This window comes from Syngnathus acus, chromosome 13, assembly GCF_901709675.1.
Source record: "Syngnathus acus chromosome 13, fSynAcu1.2, whole genome shotgun sequence".
In the NCBI taxonomy this organism is placed as follows: Eukaryota; Metazoa; Chordata; class Actinopteri; order Syngnathiformes; family Syngnathidae; genus Syngnathus; species Syngnathus acus.
In genome coordinates, this window is record NC_051098.1 from 839,000 (window position 1) to 855,791 (window position 16,792).

At 46.5% G+C, this 16,792-nt stretch overlaps 1 protein-coding gene across 11 annotated transcripts in view; it reads left to right on the top strand.

Annotated features, from left to right (window-relative positions):
- Window positions 1-15,358, top strand: part of brip1 (BRCA1 interacting protein C-terminal helicase 1) — a 194,776-nt gene extending 179,418 nt beyond the window's left edge. For 10 of the 11 annotated variants that reach the window (XM_037268387.1, XM_037268377.1, XM_037268379.1 and 7 more), the window contains 3 exons: window positions 1,516-1,749; window positions 14,129-14,200; window positions 14,282-15,358. In XM_037268387.1, coding sequence (XP_037124282.1) covers window positions 1,516-1,749; window positions 14,129-14,200; window positions 14,282-14,772 — 797 coding nt within the window. In that variant the 3' untranslated portion in view covers window positions 14,773-15,358. Of the gene's footprint in view, window positions 1-1,515; window positions 1,750-14,128; window positions 14,201-14,281 lie in introns of those variants that run through there. The other variant, XM_037268388.1, reaches the window with a different exon arrangement.
- The last annotated feature ends 1,434 nt before the right edge of the window (window positions 15,359-16,792 follow it).

Consider the following 16,792-nt stretch of genomic DNA (forward strand, 5'->3'; position numbering starts at 1 on the left):
CAAGGAGATTGTTGTTGACTTCCGGAAGGAACACCTGCCGCTGACCATCGACGGTGCTGTGGTGGAGAGAGTGAGCAGCGCCAGGTTCCTGGGGGTGCACATCAGTGAGGATCTCTCCTGGTCCACCAACACCGCATCGCTGGCGAAGAAGGCCCAGCGCCGCCTGTACTTCCTGCGGAAACTCAGGCGAGCGGGCGCTCCTCCGGCCGTCATGACTACATTTTACCGCGGCACCATTGAGAGCGTCCTCTCCAGCTGTATTGCTGTTTGGAGTGGCAGCTGCACTGACTACAACTTGAAGGCCCTGCAGCGCATAGTGAACACGGCTGGTAAGACTATTGGTGCTTCTCTCCCCTCCTTGAAGGACATTTACACCTCCCATCTCACCCGGAAAGGCGACCACGATTGTGAGTGATGTGAGTCACCCCGCTCACTCTTTGTTTGATCTTCTGCCCTCTGGGAGGAGGTACAGGAGCCTGCGCTCCCGCACCACCAGACTCACCAACAGCTTCATACTCCAGGCTGTTAGGATCCTGAACTCGCTCCCCCTTTCTGCGTAGCGTCCTGTACTTTGCGCTATGCTTGCTGTCTGCTTTATGCACACTGGCTCAGTTTTGCTCCTCTTATTTATTGGGTTATTTGTTTATTACTTATTCGTCGCTCATATTATTTATTTATTATTTATTATTTCTGGTTTGTGCCTTCTTGTTTTTATTTTGTGTCGTCTACTTGTTTGTCTATCGTGTACTATGTCTCGTCACCGTGGGATAGAGGAAACGGAATTTCGGTTTCTTTGTGTGTCTTGACATATGAAGGGATTGACCCTAAAGCTGACTTTGACTTTATTGTGGATGTTTATTGTCTAAATCTACAGGGCTGATTGTTCTTGGATGGGTGACCTGAAAGGGGTTCTGGAGTGGCTCTGCAAAGTAGGCAAAATGATGAAGCAAAAATAAAGATGGAAAATGGAAAGATTGAGACAAGGCTGGTTCTTTTTTATTCTCGCACGCGTTCACCGAGGCAAGCCACCGTCATTGTAGACACTGTCATTGTAGACACGCAGAGCGCGATCCACAGTGCTGGGCCAGCCAGAAACAAATAAAGGACACATGGTAGCTTGGCTGAGCCGAGTTGCTCGCCCACGTGCTCATGCTTTGTGAAACAAAGGAATTTTCTTATTTTAGAAGATGAAATAAAGGAAAAAGATTTCTAATTAAACCGTAAAGCAATATGGGAAAAGTCAATACACCCAGTCCGTCTTGGGGTTAGGGTCATGCGGCAAGTCGTGTTTTTTTTCCCCCATTGTCTCAAAGAACATGTTCAAAAGTACTTTGCAACAAGTAAAGGACAGGCAAATGTCTGGTGAATGCATGGCGACTGAAACCCTTAAAAAAACCCTGATATGAACGCAACATTCACTACCTTCACAAACACTCACAAATGTTCACTCTTTGGTGGGATAGGGGCTTAAAATGAGAATTTTGCAAAATAACTTGTTTTTCTGATGTGCCTTAGGTCTGTCCAAATGGGTTCGCCAACTAGTCCAGCATTATGACACCTTCTCCAGTGCCATGGAATCCCTTGTTAAGTTCTCTCAAGAACTACAGAAATGTTGCTATCCGACAGACAGCCAGAACTCATCCATCTCCTTCCCAAACAGCATAACCATAACTAAGGCATTACAAGATTTACCCAAACCAGTGGATTTTTCATCCCACTCACAAATTAACACTGAATGTGGTGAACAAGGTGAGTCAAATTTAAATGTTGTCTATTCCTGGTTTATAGATTCAAGATTCAAGAGTTTTTATTCGCCATGTTTGAGCGTGCCAAACAAGGAATTTGACTTCGGTAAATCACAGCCTCTGTTCAACATTTAGGTGACTAACAACACTCAGGACATGTGAAAAATGGCAAATATTCTCAAACATCCCCTGATCTTAAACTCCCAAGAGGGCAAGGAAAAACTCAAAACTCCAGCTAGGGGAAATGAGAAACCTTGAGAAGAGACCACAGATGGGAGGGTCCCTCTTCCAGGATGACCAAACTGCAATGGATGCAGAGAGGACATATAGTACAAACAGTGTAGACAATTCAAATTTGGTGTGGAGAGCAGGATGTTATTGCACAGTCATGACTCTGAGACTCTAAGAGTGGTGTGAGTTCATCAGAGCAACAGCCTGGGGGAAGAAGCTGTCTCTGTGTCTGCTGGTTTTGGCGTACAGAGCTCTGTAACGCCGTCCGGAGGGGAGTAGTTCAAACAGACTGCAACCTGGGTGAGAAGGGTCTGTCGAGATGTTACTTGCACGTTTCCTGGTCCTGGACAGGTACAAGTCTTGGATAGATGGGAGGTTGATTCCAATTATCTTTTCTGCAGTCCTGATTGTCCGTTGCAGTCTGTGCTTGTCTTGTTTGGAGGCCGATCCAAACCAGACAGTGATGGAGGTCCAGAGGACAGACTGGATGATGGCAGTGTAGAAGGTCTTCAGCAGCTCCCGCGGCAGGTTGAACTTCTTGAGCTGTCTCAGGAAGTACAGCCTCTGCTGGGCCTTCTTCCGGACAGAGTCTATGTGGCCGGTCCATTTCAGGTCCCGAGAGATTGTGGTTCCCAGGAACTTGAAGGTGTCTGCGGAGAGAATAGTATTACTGCGGATAGTGAGGGGTGAAAGTGGTGAAGGGTCTCGCCTGAAGTCCACTGTCATCTCCACGGTCTTGAGCGGGTTCAGCTCCAGGTGGTTTTGGCTGCACCAGTGGACCAGCCGCTCCACCTCTTGTCTGTACGCAGTCTCGTCACCGTCCCGGATCAGTCCGATTAGAGTGGTGTCATCGGCATACTTCAGGAGCTTCACAGGAGAGTCACCTGAGGAGCAATTGTTAGTGTAGAGCAGTGGTACTCAAACTTTTTTTAATAATGTACCCCCTTTGAAATATTTTTTCACCCAAGTACCCCCTGACCAGCGCAACACATTTCTGGTCAAAAAGAAAGAGGTACAGGATTGTCCCATCAGTGTTTGATTTATTAAAGTTAAACAACTTGTAGCAATGTACCTGACAGACACATTTATGTTTCAAACATTGCATATAGAAACAAAAATGATAAACAGTAAACAGTGACCACCAAGAAGGCATAAACCCTTTCAAAACTCAAATACTGTATGCAGAACAATGCTAATTTATATTAATCTTACTTATAATAATCTCTTGCAAGGAAATAAAAATATACATAACTAAAAATGTGTTCACAAAAATAAATTAACTTAATTATGAATAAATATCTTGTTTACAAAATAAATTGATAACTTAATAATAAATAAAGATTTGCTCAAAAAATAATCAACTTTAGCTTGTATCTCTACCCCGGGATTGGAACAACAAATATCCCGCCCAGCTCATCACGAGCTTGACCCCTTGGCCCCTCCCACAGGTGGTGAGCCCATAGGAAAGGGGTAAACAATTCCCCCCCTTAAATTCTCATATTTGTGGAAGTTGTGGAAAAAAATCTTATCTTATTAGCATTTCTCTAAAAATATTTTTTAAAGGTGTAGTATTTGTGTTTGTAAAAAGAAAAACAACTAGACTCAAACTGCGAGCAGCTATAAAAGGTCTTCGCAGCCCTGGCAACATTGGGGTACTGGCACGTTGAGATACTGGCACATTGGAATTGGATTTTCCAGAAAATGAATACATCATCAAACGTTACTGCCATAAAATATGACCTCAATAAAAGGCCAAAAGTGACACTTTTTTTTTTTTTTTTTTTTAAGAAAAAGGCCAACTTCTTGTTGAATTTAAAGTAGAGCTCCAGAGACTTGTTTTAGGTCTTGGGCTATTGCAGACCTGAATGTGCTTGTCCAGGATGGAAGCACTGTGAGTTTTCAGACGAGTCATGTGTTGTGTGCATTGGCGACTGACGATAATCGCTACACTTCCTAGTAAAGATCTTGTGAACCTATTAGTAGACAATAAGAAAGAAAAGCAATTCCTGTTGCCAGTATGTGGCATTATCACAATGATGGGAATTAACTTTGTAGATAGTTTCAGGCTTAGACTGTGATCAAATGTGCAAAACAATAGCATGATGTGGGTAATGTTAAAGCACCTTTCAAACTGAAGCTACGCCAAATTTTAAAGCAAATTAAAAATGGCTACCTTCCTGTTAGTTTTACAACGTGTCTCCAAGAAACGTTTTTGTAGGTCTTGGGCTGTTACACACTACCAAATTTTCATAGACCTACTTGAAACGTACACCCGGGGCTCCTTCTTTTAATTTTTTTAAAGGGCGCCACTGATTTAAATTGTACAGTTAACTAATAAGATGATTTTACCAAGCCTGAAGTTTCATGTGTTTCCCTGCATGTTGAGAGCCTCAAATTAACCATTGTTTTCTTAGGGACGTCTCCATTACTATAGCAACAATGTTTGGCAAAAACTCGTGAACTTGTTTTAGCATCATGAAGGCCTAAACACTCTTCTGAGCAATTATTAAATACCGTATTTTTCGGACTTAAAGTCGCTCCGGAGTACTAGTCGCATCAGCCATAAAATGCACAATAAAGTGAAAAAAAACATATATAAGTCGCTCCGGAGTACAAGTCGCATTTTGGGGGAAATTTATTCGACAAAATCCAACACCAAGAACAGACATTAACGAGCAACAACAGGCTAAACGATATGGTATGCTAACGTGACATAAACACAAACGAAGAGCTGAGAACGGGCCTGACGTAACATTCAGAGTTATTCAAATAACTATTACATAAATAACACGTTTATCAAACCATCTGTGTCACTCCAAATCATTAAATCCATCGAATTCTTCGTCCTTTGTGTAAACAACGGCACGTGTGCGGCGCGCCGCTGACCTCGGCCTCGTCGTCAGTTGCAGTTCAAATTATTCCACAGGCCCATATAACTAGATATAAACTATATATCAGATAACAATAATATAAACAACAATTTTATCGAACCATCCGTGTCACTCTAAATCAGTGGTTCCCAAACTTTTGCAGGCTGGCGCCCCCTTTGGCTCCCCAGTGAATTCCTAGCGCCCCCCCCCCCCAAGGACCGGCATTTATATAAATAAATAATACATTTATATAAATAAATAAATAAATAATACATTTATAATATCATTACCATTACGTTGAATTAGTGGGAGCACTGAGTTTGTTTCTCAGAAACGAGCCGGTCCCATCTAGACGTAATCGGAGACAATGACACCCGAAGTGATTTAAGGTTTGTCTTTTATTGCAGGATGCTTGGTCTCCATGTGTTGAAGCAGTTTTGAATGCTTCACTGCCTGGTTAGTTAGCCTGTCGCCACATATTAGCTTTGCGGGCTCGACTGGGGAAACATGTCACGTGACCGGGACGAGTGTCTTGACCTGAATTAATTGATCGTCGATAAAAAAAAAATTCTGTGCGGCTTGGCGGCCCGGTACCAAGTGACCCACGGACCGGTACCGGTCCGCGGCCCGGTGGTTGGGGACCACTGCCCTAACCAGCTCAACACAACACAACACGGCGCGTTCTGGCGAGTCCCCAATTTCATGTTGACTTGAACTCAAGATGATGTTGACCGCCAGAATGCGGTTTTTATTAGAAGATAAAATTCTGAACATTACAAGCTTGAAATTACAAACCTGAGCTTTTGCTTTTGTAGTCTATGCTGTCGGATCTGACTGGGCCAGAGCGGCGTGTTGTGTACAAATCGACTGCCGCCCCCCTACCGCCCCCCTACCGCCCCTTTCTTCCTCACCGCCCCCCAGATCTTTCCACCGCCCCCAGGGGGGCGGTACCGCCCACTTTGGGAACCACTGCTCTAAATCATTAAATCCATTGGAATCTTCGTCCTTTGTATAAACACCGGCGCTTCTAACCCCGGAAGTGTGCGCGGTGCGCCGCTGACGTCAATTGCAATTCAACTTATTCCACAGGCCCATATAACTATATATCAAACTATAATATGAACAACAATTTTAACGAACCATCCGTGTCACTCGAATTCATTAAATCCAGCGAAATCTTCGTCCTCTGTGTCACTTAAAAAAAAACAACAACAACAGCTGTAGTCTCTGGAACTCCATGCGCCGCTGACGTCATACTCGTCGTCAGTTGCGGCTCCAATTATTCCACAGATCTACGTATATATTATAGTCACTCCCCATATGCCCCCGATTGCGGCTGGGACTCCACGTATGCCGTCGATTGCGGCTGGGACTCCACGTATGCCGCCGATTGCGGCGCGGACTCCCCGAATGCAGCCGATTGCGATTGCGGCTGGGACTCCCTGTATGCCGCCGATTGCGACAGGGACTCTCCGTATGCTGCCGATTGCGGTGCGGACTCCTCGAATGCCGCCGATTGCGGCGCGGACTCCCCGTATGCCGCCGATTGCGCCTGGTACTCCTGGGGAGTACAATATAGTTATAAACTACTATATATGTTTTTTTTTCACTTCTTTGGGCATTTTATGGCTGATGCGACTTATATAGGATCATGTGAGTAATGCTACAGCAGCTTTTAAAGGCAAAGCTACACCAATTTTTAAAGTAAATTCAAATTGTCAAACTCTGTTGTTTTTAGCATATGGCTTCAAGAGACCTCATATATACGACCAAATCTTCGTAGAGCAAGGTAAAAAATTTTGACGTTTTGTAGGAAGCACGATTGAGCCATGTATGTTTAGACCGTGAAACTTGCATTCTTTTTCGAGAGAGAGAGAGAGAGAGAGACAGAGAGAGATTTACTGGACTTTATTGATCCCCGGGGGAAATTCGGCTTTCCAGCAGGATTCATACCACAGAGTGGGCATATATGTAAAAGACATACTGATGACATGAGCACAACTGAATAGGCTCCTAGAAAAGGCTGCCACTCAATGGCACCACAAAGAAAACCAATAAGTGTGAAAGTTAAGTCATCAACAAAGACAATAACAAAGAAAAAATGTAACAGCAGGCCAGCTGGTGAGAGGCCTAAATATTGTAAATGATGTAAATGATCCTGAGGTACGCCACACAGCCCCCCTGAATACCTAGAAGAACACCCCAAAACACATAAAAAGCCTCCACAGGATCCACAAACGGGCGTAAGGGCAGTTTAGTTCAGCGGGCGAATCGCAGTTAACAGTGCGAGCCAATGGACCGTGGTTGTGAATCGTTAAAACATCACAAACAGGCAAACGTGTGAGCAGCGTCCTGGGCACTCAGTCGGGGCACATGCAGATGGTGTGCGTTGTCACCAAGGGGCAGGCACGGTGACGTTCGGTCACATCCAGGTTCCGACGAGCATGAGTGAGCAGACGTCTCACAGGGGTCGCAGATGCGAGGCAGAGGCACGGAAGCCGGACCCGGTCAGCACTGGCCGGATGAGCAGGACGGCTGTCGCCATCCCGGCTGCCAAGCACGGGAAAAACATCCGATCCAAGCCAATCTGCACACGACGAGGTGTGGTAGAAGGCACCGGCGTCACCGAATGGACGGACGAACCCCGACCGTGGCCATGCGGGCCAACTCCATATTACAAACAAAAAGAAAGGAGGCATCCAGGAGGCATGCTGATGAGATGCCCAAGCCACCTCATCTGGCTCCTCTCAACGTGGAGGAGCAGCGGCTCTACTCCGACTCTCTCCCGGATGACCGAGCTTCTCACCCTATCTCTAAGGAAGAGCCCGGACACCCTGCGGAGGAAACTAATTTCGGCCGCTTGTATCCAGGATCTCATCCTTTCGGTCACGACCCATAGCTCATGACCATAGGTGAGGGTAGGAGCATAGATCGACCGGTAAATTGAGAGCTTTGCCTTTTGGCTAGGCTCTCTCTTCACCACGACGGACCGGTACAGAGTCCGCATTACTGCCGACGTTGCACCGATCCGCCTGTCGATCTCACGCTCCAGCCTGCCCTCACTCGTGAACAAGACCTCAATACTTGAACTTCTCCACTTGGGGCAGGATCTCATCCCCGATCCGGAGAGGGCATTCCACCCTTTTTCGACTGAGGACCATGGACTCAGATTTGGAGGTGCTCACCCTCATCCCGACAGCTTCACACTCGGCTGCGAACCGCTCCAGTGAGAGCTGGAGATCACGGCTTGAAGAACCCAACAGCACCACATCGTCTGCAAAAAGCAGAAACGCAATGCTGAAGTCCCCAAACCGGACACTCTCAACGCCTCGGCTGCATCTAGAAAGTCTGTCCATAAAAGCCATAAAGGTTATGAACAGAATCGGTGACAAAGGGCAGCCTTGGCAGAGTCCAACCCTCACTGGGACTGAATCAGACTTACTGCCGGAAATGCGGACCAGACTCTGACATCGATGATACAGGGACCGAACCGCCCTTATCAGTTGGCTCGGCACCCCGTACTCCCGAAGCACCCTCCACAGAACTTCCTGAGGGACACGGTCGAACGCCTTTTCCAAGTCCACAAAACACGTGGACTGGTTGAGCAAACTCCCATGCCCCCTCGAGGATCCTTAAGGCGCACCTTAATTGAATGTTTTATTTTAAAAATATTTCCATATATAGGGCGCACCGGATTAAAAGAAGTTACTGCATCAAACTGGGCTTGCGTTATGCATCCACGAGATGGAGCTGTGCTAAAGGAATGTCAAACCAGTCAACAAGGTAGTCCGTCAAACTTTATATACTGCTCCCCTCTCCCCCAGGGGATGGATCCAAATCACATGGGGATGGGTTAAATGCAGAGGACAAATTTCACCACACCCAGATGTGTGTGACGATCATTGGGACTTTAATCTTAATCTTAATATACAATACGACATGCAATACAAACATTGCACAATAACGCAATGTTGTTCAAACAATAATGTGCATATTTACATATCCCCGTCCTCAAATTCCTCAAACTTTAAATATGGAAAACAATTCAAACATTGCACAATAACATGATGTTCAAACGTTAATGTGCATATTTACATATCCCCATCCACAAATCTGTCAAATTCTTCCACTTCCGTTTCCAAATTGAAGAGGTTTTTTTGAACTGTTGAATAATGCAAATATTGCACAAAAACATGACGTTGTTCAAATGTTAATGTACATATTTACATATCCCCGTCCACGAATCCGTCAAATTCTTCCACTTCCGTGTCCGAATTGAATAGTTGGGCGAGCGCAGCATTCGTTATGCCCGGCTCCCTCTCGTCATTATCCGAGTCAGTGTCGCTGCTATTCCCTGGCAGTTCAGTTATTATTCCTGCCTTCGCAAAAGCTAGGAGGACAGTTGAGACTGATATATCACCCCATGCATCCACAATCCATTGGCAGATAGTGGCATGCGTGTCATTTATACACACATGGTGTTGGACGAGGAGTAAGCACAGTATGGGTGTTTACCGCTATTACTTCTGTGACACCCCTGACCACAGTTGCCGTAATGCTGAAAGCGATACGACCTTGTAATTTACTAGTTGTACTGAAATATTTTGGTAGAGCCCTGTGTACACCCAGTATGGATCAACAAATTCACCAATTGATCCATATATAAGGCGCACTGTGGTTTTATGAGTAAATTAAAGGCTTTTAAGTGCACCTTATAGTGCGGAAAATACGGTAGTTAAGAAAACAGACAGCAACTTTCAGTTTGGTCGTCATCTAGCCCCCTCCCCAAACCAGGGAGTAGAGAGAGTACAAGCAGTAGTCAAATCCGCCAGTGTAGTTTAATTTAAAGGCAAGGGTATAGAATTTTGTCTTTAATTGCGCCTTGAATGTTTCTCCTAAGGTAGCGCTGATATCTGTGGGTAGGCCATTCCAGCGCTCTGGAATCCGAATAGCAATTGCTCTCGAACCTCCGGACTTATTTTTTTCATTTGGAGTCACTAAAAGACCAGCATTTTGTAATCAAAGGTTTTGGGACGGAACATATGGTACCACTAGTTCAACGGGATAAGACGCTAAGCCGTGTAATATTTTATTGGTTAGTAACAGAACCTTGAATTCGCATCTCAAGTGGACCCAGAAACCAATGCAAGTTGGCTAGTATCGAGGTAATATGATCGAACCTTCTGTCCTTGTCTGTGTCGCGGACAAGTGGACTCGGGGACAAAAGTCTCCAACTCAGAAGTCAGTGGACAGAAAATGTAAAAAAGTGTAAGTGTGTGTGTGTGTGTGTGTGTGTGTGTGTGTGTTTGTGTGTGTGTGCGTGCGTGCGTGCGTGCGTGTGCGCGTGTTAAGGTGTGTGTGTGTGTGTGTGTGTGTGTGTGTGTGTGTGTGTATGCGTGTGCGTGTGTGTGTGTTTGTGTGTGTCTCGCCCCCCTCTCTCTTTCTCTTCCTCCGTCCTCGTGCCCCTTTGTCCACCCCATTCCCACTCACACCCATTCCCAGTCTCCAGGGGGGGGGGGGGGGGGGGTGTAACACTTAAGTTTGAGTCTTTTGCTGCCAAGTCCAACTGTCACCACACAGTCAGACAGCAGCACGAAACACACACAATAGGCACGGGGGCGTACTTGTCCACTAGACATGACACAACTCAACATAACACAACAAAACGTAACACAACTCAACACAACCGACCAGCTCCACAGTCAGGGAATTGGGCCCTTTTTAAGTTAAGCTGTCCAATCAGTGCAGCTGGTAGCACACCTGAAGACAAATAACTATTGTTCTTGCTCAAAGAGCACACTTAATGGCCCCAAACTAACATGAGACATACCACCAACCTCGAGCTTGTCAAAATTACACACATTTGATGAGTCTCCACATGAAGACACCTCAAGGCTAGATGGCGGCGCGTGCACACGCAGCGACCTCTCTCTGTCCCGCCCGAACGGTGTTTTGTTCGTTTAATGAGTGTTTGTCCGACAGTTTTATGTGTTCGTCTCGTCGTACTAAGTCGTGCTACAAGTACAGCAGGCAGGTTCTGCTCGACATCGGCGAAAGCGAGTTTTGTGGCGTTCTGGACTTTGAAGCGGGGACATTAAAGGAGCTCGGACTGCTCCGTCCTGAAACCTCGCCGGACTCGCCTGCTATTCCTCCCCCGGATGGAAAGCGTCGGAAGCGGTGTGCGAGGAGGCAAGCGCGGAGGCGTCCGGCCAACCCGGCTCGCCCGGCCGTGCCTTCCATTCTTCTGGCGGATGTTCGATCGCTGGAAAACAAAACGGATTACATTCGCCTGCTGAGATCTACAAACCGGACAGTGCGTAACTGCTGTGTGCTCGTGTTCACTGAGACTTGGTTGACCGTCAACATTCCGGACTCTGCTGTGCATCTGGAGCGGCTAGCGTGCTATCGGGCGGACCGGGCCATTGTAAAAGGGGGAAAATCGTATACATAAATAAATATATAAATATGCGTCTACATCCGTGACGAATGGTGCCGGGACTCTGTAGTGGTATGCAAGCACTGCTCGCCACTGGCGGAGTTTGTGATCATTAAGTGCCGTCCTTTCCTTTGATTCTGCTAGTCGCGGTATACATCCCGCCTTCCAACATCGAACGCGACAGGATCGCGGCTCTTAGTGAACTGTACCAGGCTGTCAGTGAACAACAGACGACGCACCCTGACGGTTTCACCATCTTCGCTGGGGATTTTAATCATGCTAACCTGAAGTCTGTTTTTCCGAGGCTTCACCAGCATGTTAATTTTCCAACACGTGGTGACAGCTTCCTGGACCTGGTCTACTCTACACATAAAGGAGCTTTCAAAGCTGCCCCCCTCCCCCATCTTGGACTTTCTGACCATCTCACTGTTATGCTTTTGCCCGCATACAGACAAATGGTGAAAGCATCCAGGCCGGTTCGCAAGCGGGTAAGGGTGTGGCCTGAGGGTGCCTCTGATGCGCTTCGAGACTGCTTTGGCACTAATGACTGGGAAATGTTTAAGCAGGCGGCCACTTGCAACGATCGGACGGACATAGAGGAGTATACTGACTCTGTTTCCTCTTACATCACGAAGTGCATTGATGATGTGACCCACTCGGAATTCATCGTCACTCGGGCTAACTGGAAGCCATGACTGACAGGGGCTGTCCTCAGGCTGCTGAGGGCCAGGGACAAAGCCTTCAGAGCGGGGAATGAGGCTGGCTTGAGGACAGCGAGGGCCGACCTATCCCGGGGCATCGAGGAAGCGAAAAGGGCGTTCTCTCACAAGATTACCGCCCACTTCAAGGACAGCAGGGACGCACGGAGCCTTTGGCAGGGCATTCAGACCATCACGGACTACAAGCCCGCGCCGCAGAGCTGTGAGGGCGACGTCTGTCTGCTCAACGATCTTAACCGCTTCTTTGCTCGCTTAGACGCTCAGAACAGCACTTGCCCGCTGAAGACCCCTCCCCCTCCACACGAGCAGCCCCTGTGCCTCTCTGCCGATAGCATGAGGAGGGCGCTTGCCGCTATCAACACCCGTAAGGCGGCGGGCCCTGACAACGTGGTGCAGGGACAACAACCTCCTGCTGAACGTCAACAAGACCAAGGAGATTGTTGTTGACTTCCGGAAGGGTCACACCCAACACCTGCCGCTGACCATCGACGGTGCTGTGGTGGAGAGGGTGAGCAGCACCAGGTTCCTGGGGGTGCACATCAGTGAGGATCTCTCCTGGTCCACCAACACCGCATCACTGGCGAAGAAAGCTCAGCGCCGCCTGTACTTCCTGCGGAAACTCAGGCGAGCTAGTGCTCCTCCGGCCGTCATGATTACATTCTACCGTGGCACCATTGAGAGCGTCCTCTCCAATTGTATTGCTGTTTGGGGTGGTAGCTGCGCTGAATACAACATGAAGGCCCGCAGCGCATAGTGAACGCGGCTGGTAAGATTATTGGTGCTTCACTCCCCTCCCTGAAGGACATTTACACCTCCCATCTCACCTGCAAGGCGACCACGATTGTGAGTGATGTGAGTCACCCCGCTCACTTTTTGTTTGATCTTCTGCCCTCTGGGAAGAGGTACAGGAGCCTGTGCTCCCGCACCACCAGGCTCACCAACAGCTTCATACTCCAGGCTGTTAGGATTCTGAACTCTCTCCCCCCTTCTGCGTAGCGTCCTGTACTTTTGCGCTATATTCTGACTGTCTGCTGTATGCACACTTGGTCCATTTTTGCTCCTCTTATTTATTATGTTATTTGTTTATTTATTATTTATTCATCACTCTTATTTATTCATTGTTTGTGCCTTCTTGTTTTTATTTTTTTGTGTTGTTTACTTGTATGTATATTGTGTACTATGTCTTGTCACCGTGGGATAGTGGGAACGTAATTTCGATTTCTTTGTGTGTCTTGGCATGTGAAGAAATTGACAATAAAGCAGACTTTGACTTGACTTTGAACCTATTTTTTAACTTAGATGTAGCGCCACCTCCTAGTTACAGGAAATGTTTTATTCCTTGATGTTTTTCTCTTAGCGGGTCAATCTTATCACTAATTTTCTCAGAAAAGTGTTAAGGCTTTCATGATGCTTAAGTTTGTGTGTTTGGCAAACATTGTTGCCGTAGAAACAGACTTTCCCAAGGAAAAAACGCTCAGTTTGAGGATATAAACATCCAGGGAAAGTCATGAAACTTTGCACATACATCAGGCTTGGTATAATCATCAACATGTCATGAATTATCCATCCATCCATTTTCTGTACCGCTTTGTCCCTACGGGGGACGCAGGCGTGCTGGAGCCTACCCCAGCGATCATTGGGCAGTAGGTGAGGGACACCCTGAATCGGTTGCCAGCCAAATGTGATTTAAAAAAAACAATGCGATTCCCCATTAAAAAAAATTTAACGGAGCATTTGTTTGTACGTTTCACCAAGATCTGTACATGTCACAGCCCAAAAAAGCCCTAAAAAAGTGTTTTGCAGCCATATGTGATACTTAAGAAGTCAGCCATTTGGAATTAACTTTATAATTTGGCATAGCTTCTACTTAAAAAATCTACTGGAACAATACTCACATAATCCTGTCCGGTCATAATTGCTCACATTTGATGACAGTGATAGATCTGAAGACAGCTACAAATATTGGTAATGTATGCCACTTGCTAACAGGAAATGTTTTATTCTTTGATGTTTGATTTTATTTTGACACAAGTGTGCTGTGTACTTATTTAGTTTCCATTTATCTCTTAATAGTATTTTGTTTAAAAATGAGATGTAAAAATGCTAACTTTCTCATCCTTGTTGTAGAATGGCAAAGGGTGACACACGATCATTTTTCAGCGCCACTTTTACATCCGCCACCTGCCCTTCTAACCTCAGGTAATTATTTTCAAAAAGACCTGTTCGAAAATTGAGGTGCATTTAGAAACGTTTTTTTTTTTGTTTTTTTTGCCTTTGTAGAGCGACAACAAATTCTCTCTCTGCAAAAGAAGTCAGAGGACTCAGTCCTTGAATTATCAGCTGCAGTTAAATCCAGTGAATTCAAAAAGAGGAAATCGAAAACACTAACATCCCATTCAAACACCAGTAGTAAATTGACTCTAACAAACAAAACAGATGAAAACAAAGAGGACAAGACTGTCTTTTTAACACCTGAACTTTTTAAAGCAGAAGCAGAAGAAGCTGAAACCCATAAAGGAGCTGCGATTGAATCTCCATCGCAGATCATTTTTGGAGCCGAGCGTCGAACCCTGCACCCACAGAATCTTTTTGGATCTGAGCTTGCCCAAGTTTCTCCGTTGGATGAAAAGCGCGTGGTTGCAATCGACGCAACAAAGATAGGGTTATCGGGCAGAGAAGATACTAATGTTGCAGGAGAGCATGTAAGAAACAAGATCAGGCTGTCAAGATCCAGACAGAAAGCTCACCTTTCTCTAACAGATAAGTCATAGCCTCGGGTCAACAAATAGATACTGTAGCAAATGCAGCTTGAATTGTATGTGTTTATTCTTTCCAGAATGTTTTTAGAAACAATAAAGTAAATATTTAACAATCACTGTACTTTGTTAATATACATTTTTTACAAGCCTCCAAGCTTCATTCAGACAGTCATCGCCCGCTTTCATTGTAAAAAAACATTTTGGAGCGGTAAATACAACAACAGGCGGCAAATACACACAATAGGCGGCAAACAATTTTGGAGAGTGGTAAATACAACAACATGGTGACGCACTGGTTAGCACGTCCGCCTCACAGTTAGGAGGGTGCAGGTTCGATTCCACCTCCCCATGCCCGCGTGGGTTTAATCCAGGCACTCTGGTTTGCTCCCACATCTCAAAAACATGCATGGTAGGCTGATTGAGCCCTCCAAATTGCCTCTAGGTGTGAGTGCGAGTCCGGTTGGTTGTTTGTCTCCGTGTGCCCTGCGATTGGCTGGCAACCGGTTCAGGGTGTCCCCCTCCTACTGCCCGACGACAACTTGGATAGCCTCCAGCACGCCCGCGACCCCCGTGGGGACAAAGCGGTACAGAAAATGGATGGATGGACGGACGGATGGATGGATTGGGGCGGCACATTGGAGGACTGGTTTGGATGTCCGACTGATAGTTCAGTGGGTGCGAGTTCGATTCCACCTCCGGCCCTCCCTGTGTGGAGTTTGCATGTTCTCCACGTGCCTTTGTGGGTTTTCTGCGGGTCCTCCGGTTTCTCCCACATCCCAAAAGCATGCTTGGTAGGCCAATTGAACACTTCAAATTGCCCAGAGGTGTGAGTATGAGTGTGAATGGTTGTTCGTCTCTGTGTCCCTGCGAGTGGATGGCACCCAGTTCAAGGTGTCCCCTGCCTACTGCCCGATGACGGCTGGGAGAGGCTCCAGCACGCCCGCGACAAGCGGTACAGATAATGGATGGATGGATACTTGCCAGCATCTTCTGCTGTGAACTACAGCGCAGTCAGCTGCTAAGGAATTCTGTGACAATTTTTATATCCATTTGTGCAACTAAATGCTCAGCAGCAATCAGGGCTGTGGACTCGGACTCGGGGACTCGGTCGGACTCGGTCATTTATTGCCGGACTCGGACTCGGTGCTGATTTTGACCGAGTCCACCGAGTCCGACAATAAAAAAAATACGTTCAATTTTATTTTCATCATGCTGCTGAGAATGCGCGTAGGAATACTGTCCACAGCCCTGCTTACGATCAAGTTTGAAAAAGAACTTGACAGCATTGAGCGCCGCCGGCGTTTGTCGGCCGCCACCTCGCCAACCGGTCAAACGCGCATGCGCGTGAGGGGAAATCCCGCAAAGGAGGAGGGACAAACAGAGCGATTGGTTTTGCTGGCTTTTTAATGAATGGCGACTGTGACTACGGGGGCCCATTAGGTCCAGAAAAGCTGACAAGACGCTTGCCCAAATGGCAAGGAAAAAATGCACAGTTAAACGAATATATGACGATGAACACAGGACGTTTTTAACAGAGTTAAAGTTGTTTTTTGTTGAACGCTATGGCAAGCCATTCTGCCTGATATGTCGGACGTCATTGGCGCATTTAAAAGCTTCAAATGGTCAGCGCCACTTCAGCTCACTACATGCCAATATCGATAAGGACTTTGCAAAAGGGACTGAATTTCGTAAGCACAAGTTTGGAGACTTTGAAAAGTCAGGCAGAAAAATAGGTACAGTTTTTCAAAAAAATTACGAAGCACTCAGAGACTGTCACACTTGCATTGTTTCAACTGGCTTGGAACATTGCACGGGCTAAAAAGCCATACAATGAAGTGGAGTTCGTTAAAATATGCCTCAGTGACGTTATTGAATTTTATTTTCATCATGCTGCTGAGAATGCGCGTAGGAATACTGTCCACAGCCCTACTTGCTTGTTATGAAGACAAATTTAGTTGTTGCGTGCGCGCCCGCGCCTGCCTGCCTGCGTGCGTGCACGTACAAGACCGAGCGTAAGTTACGATCAATGCGG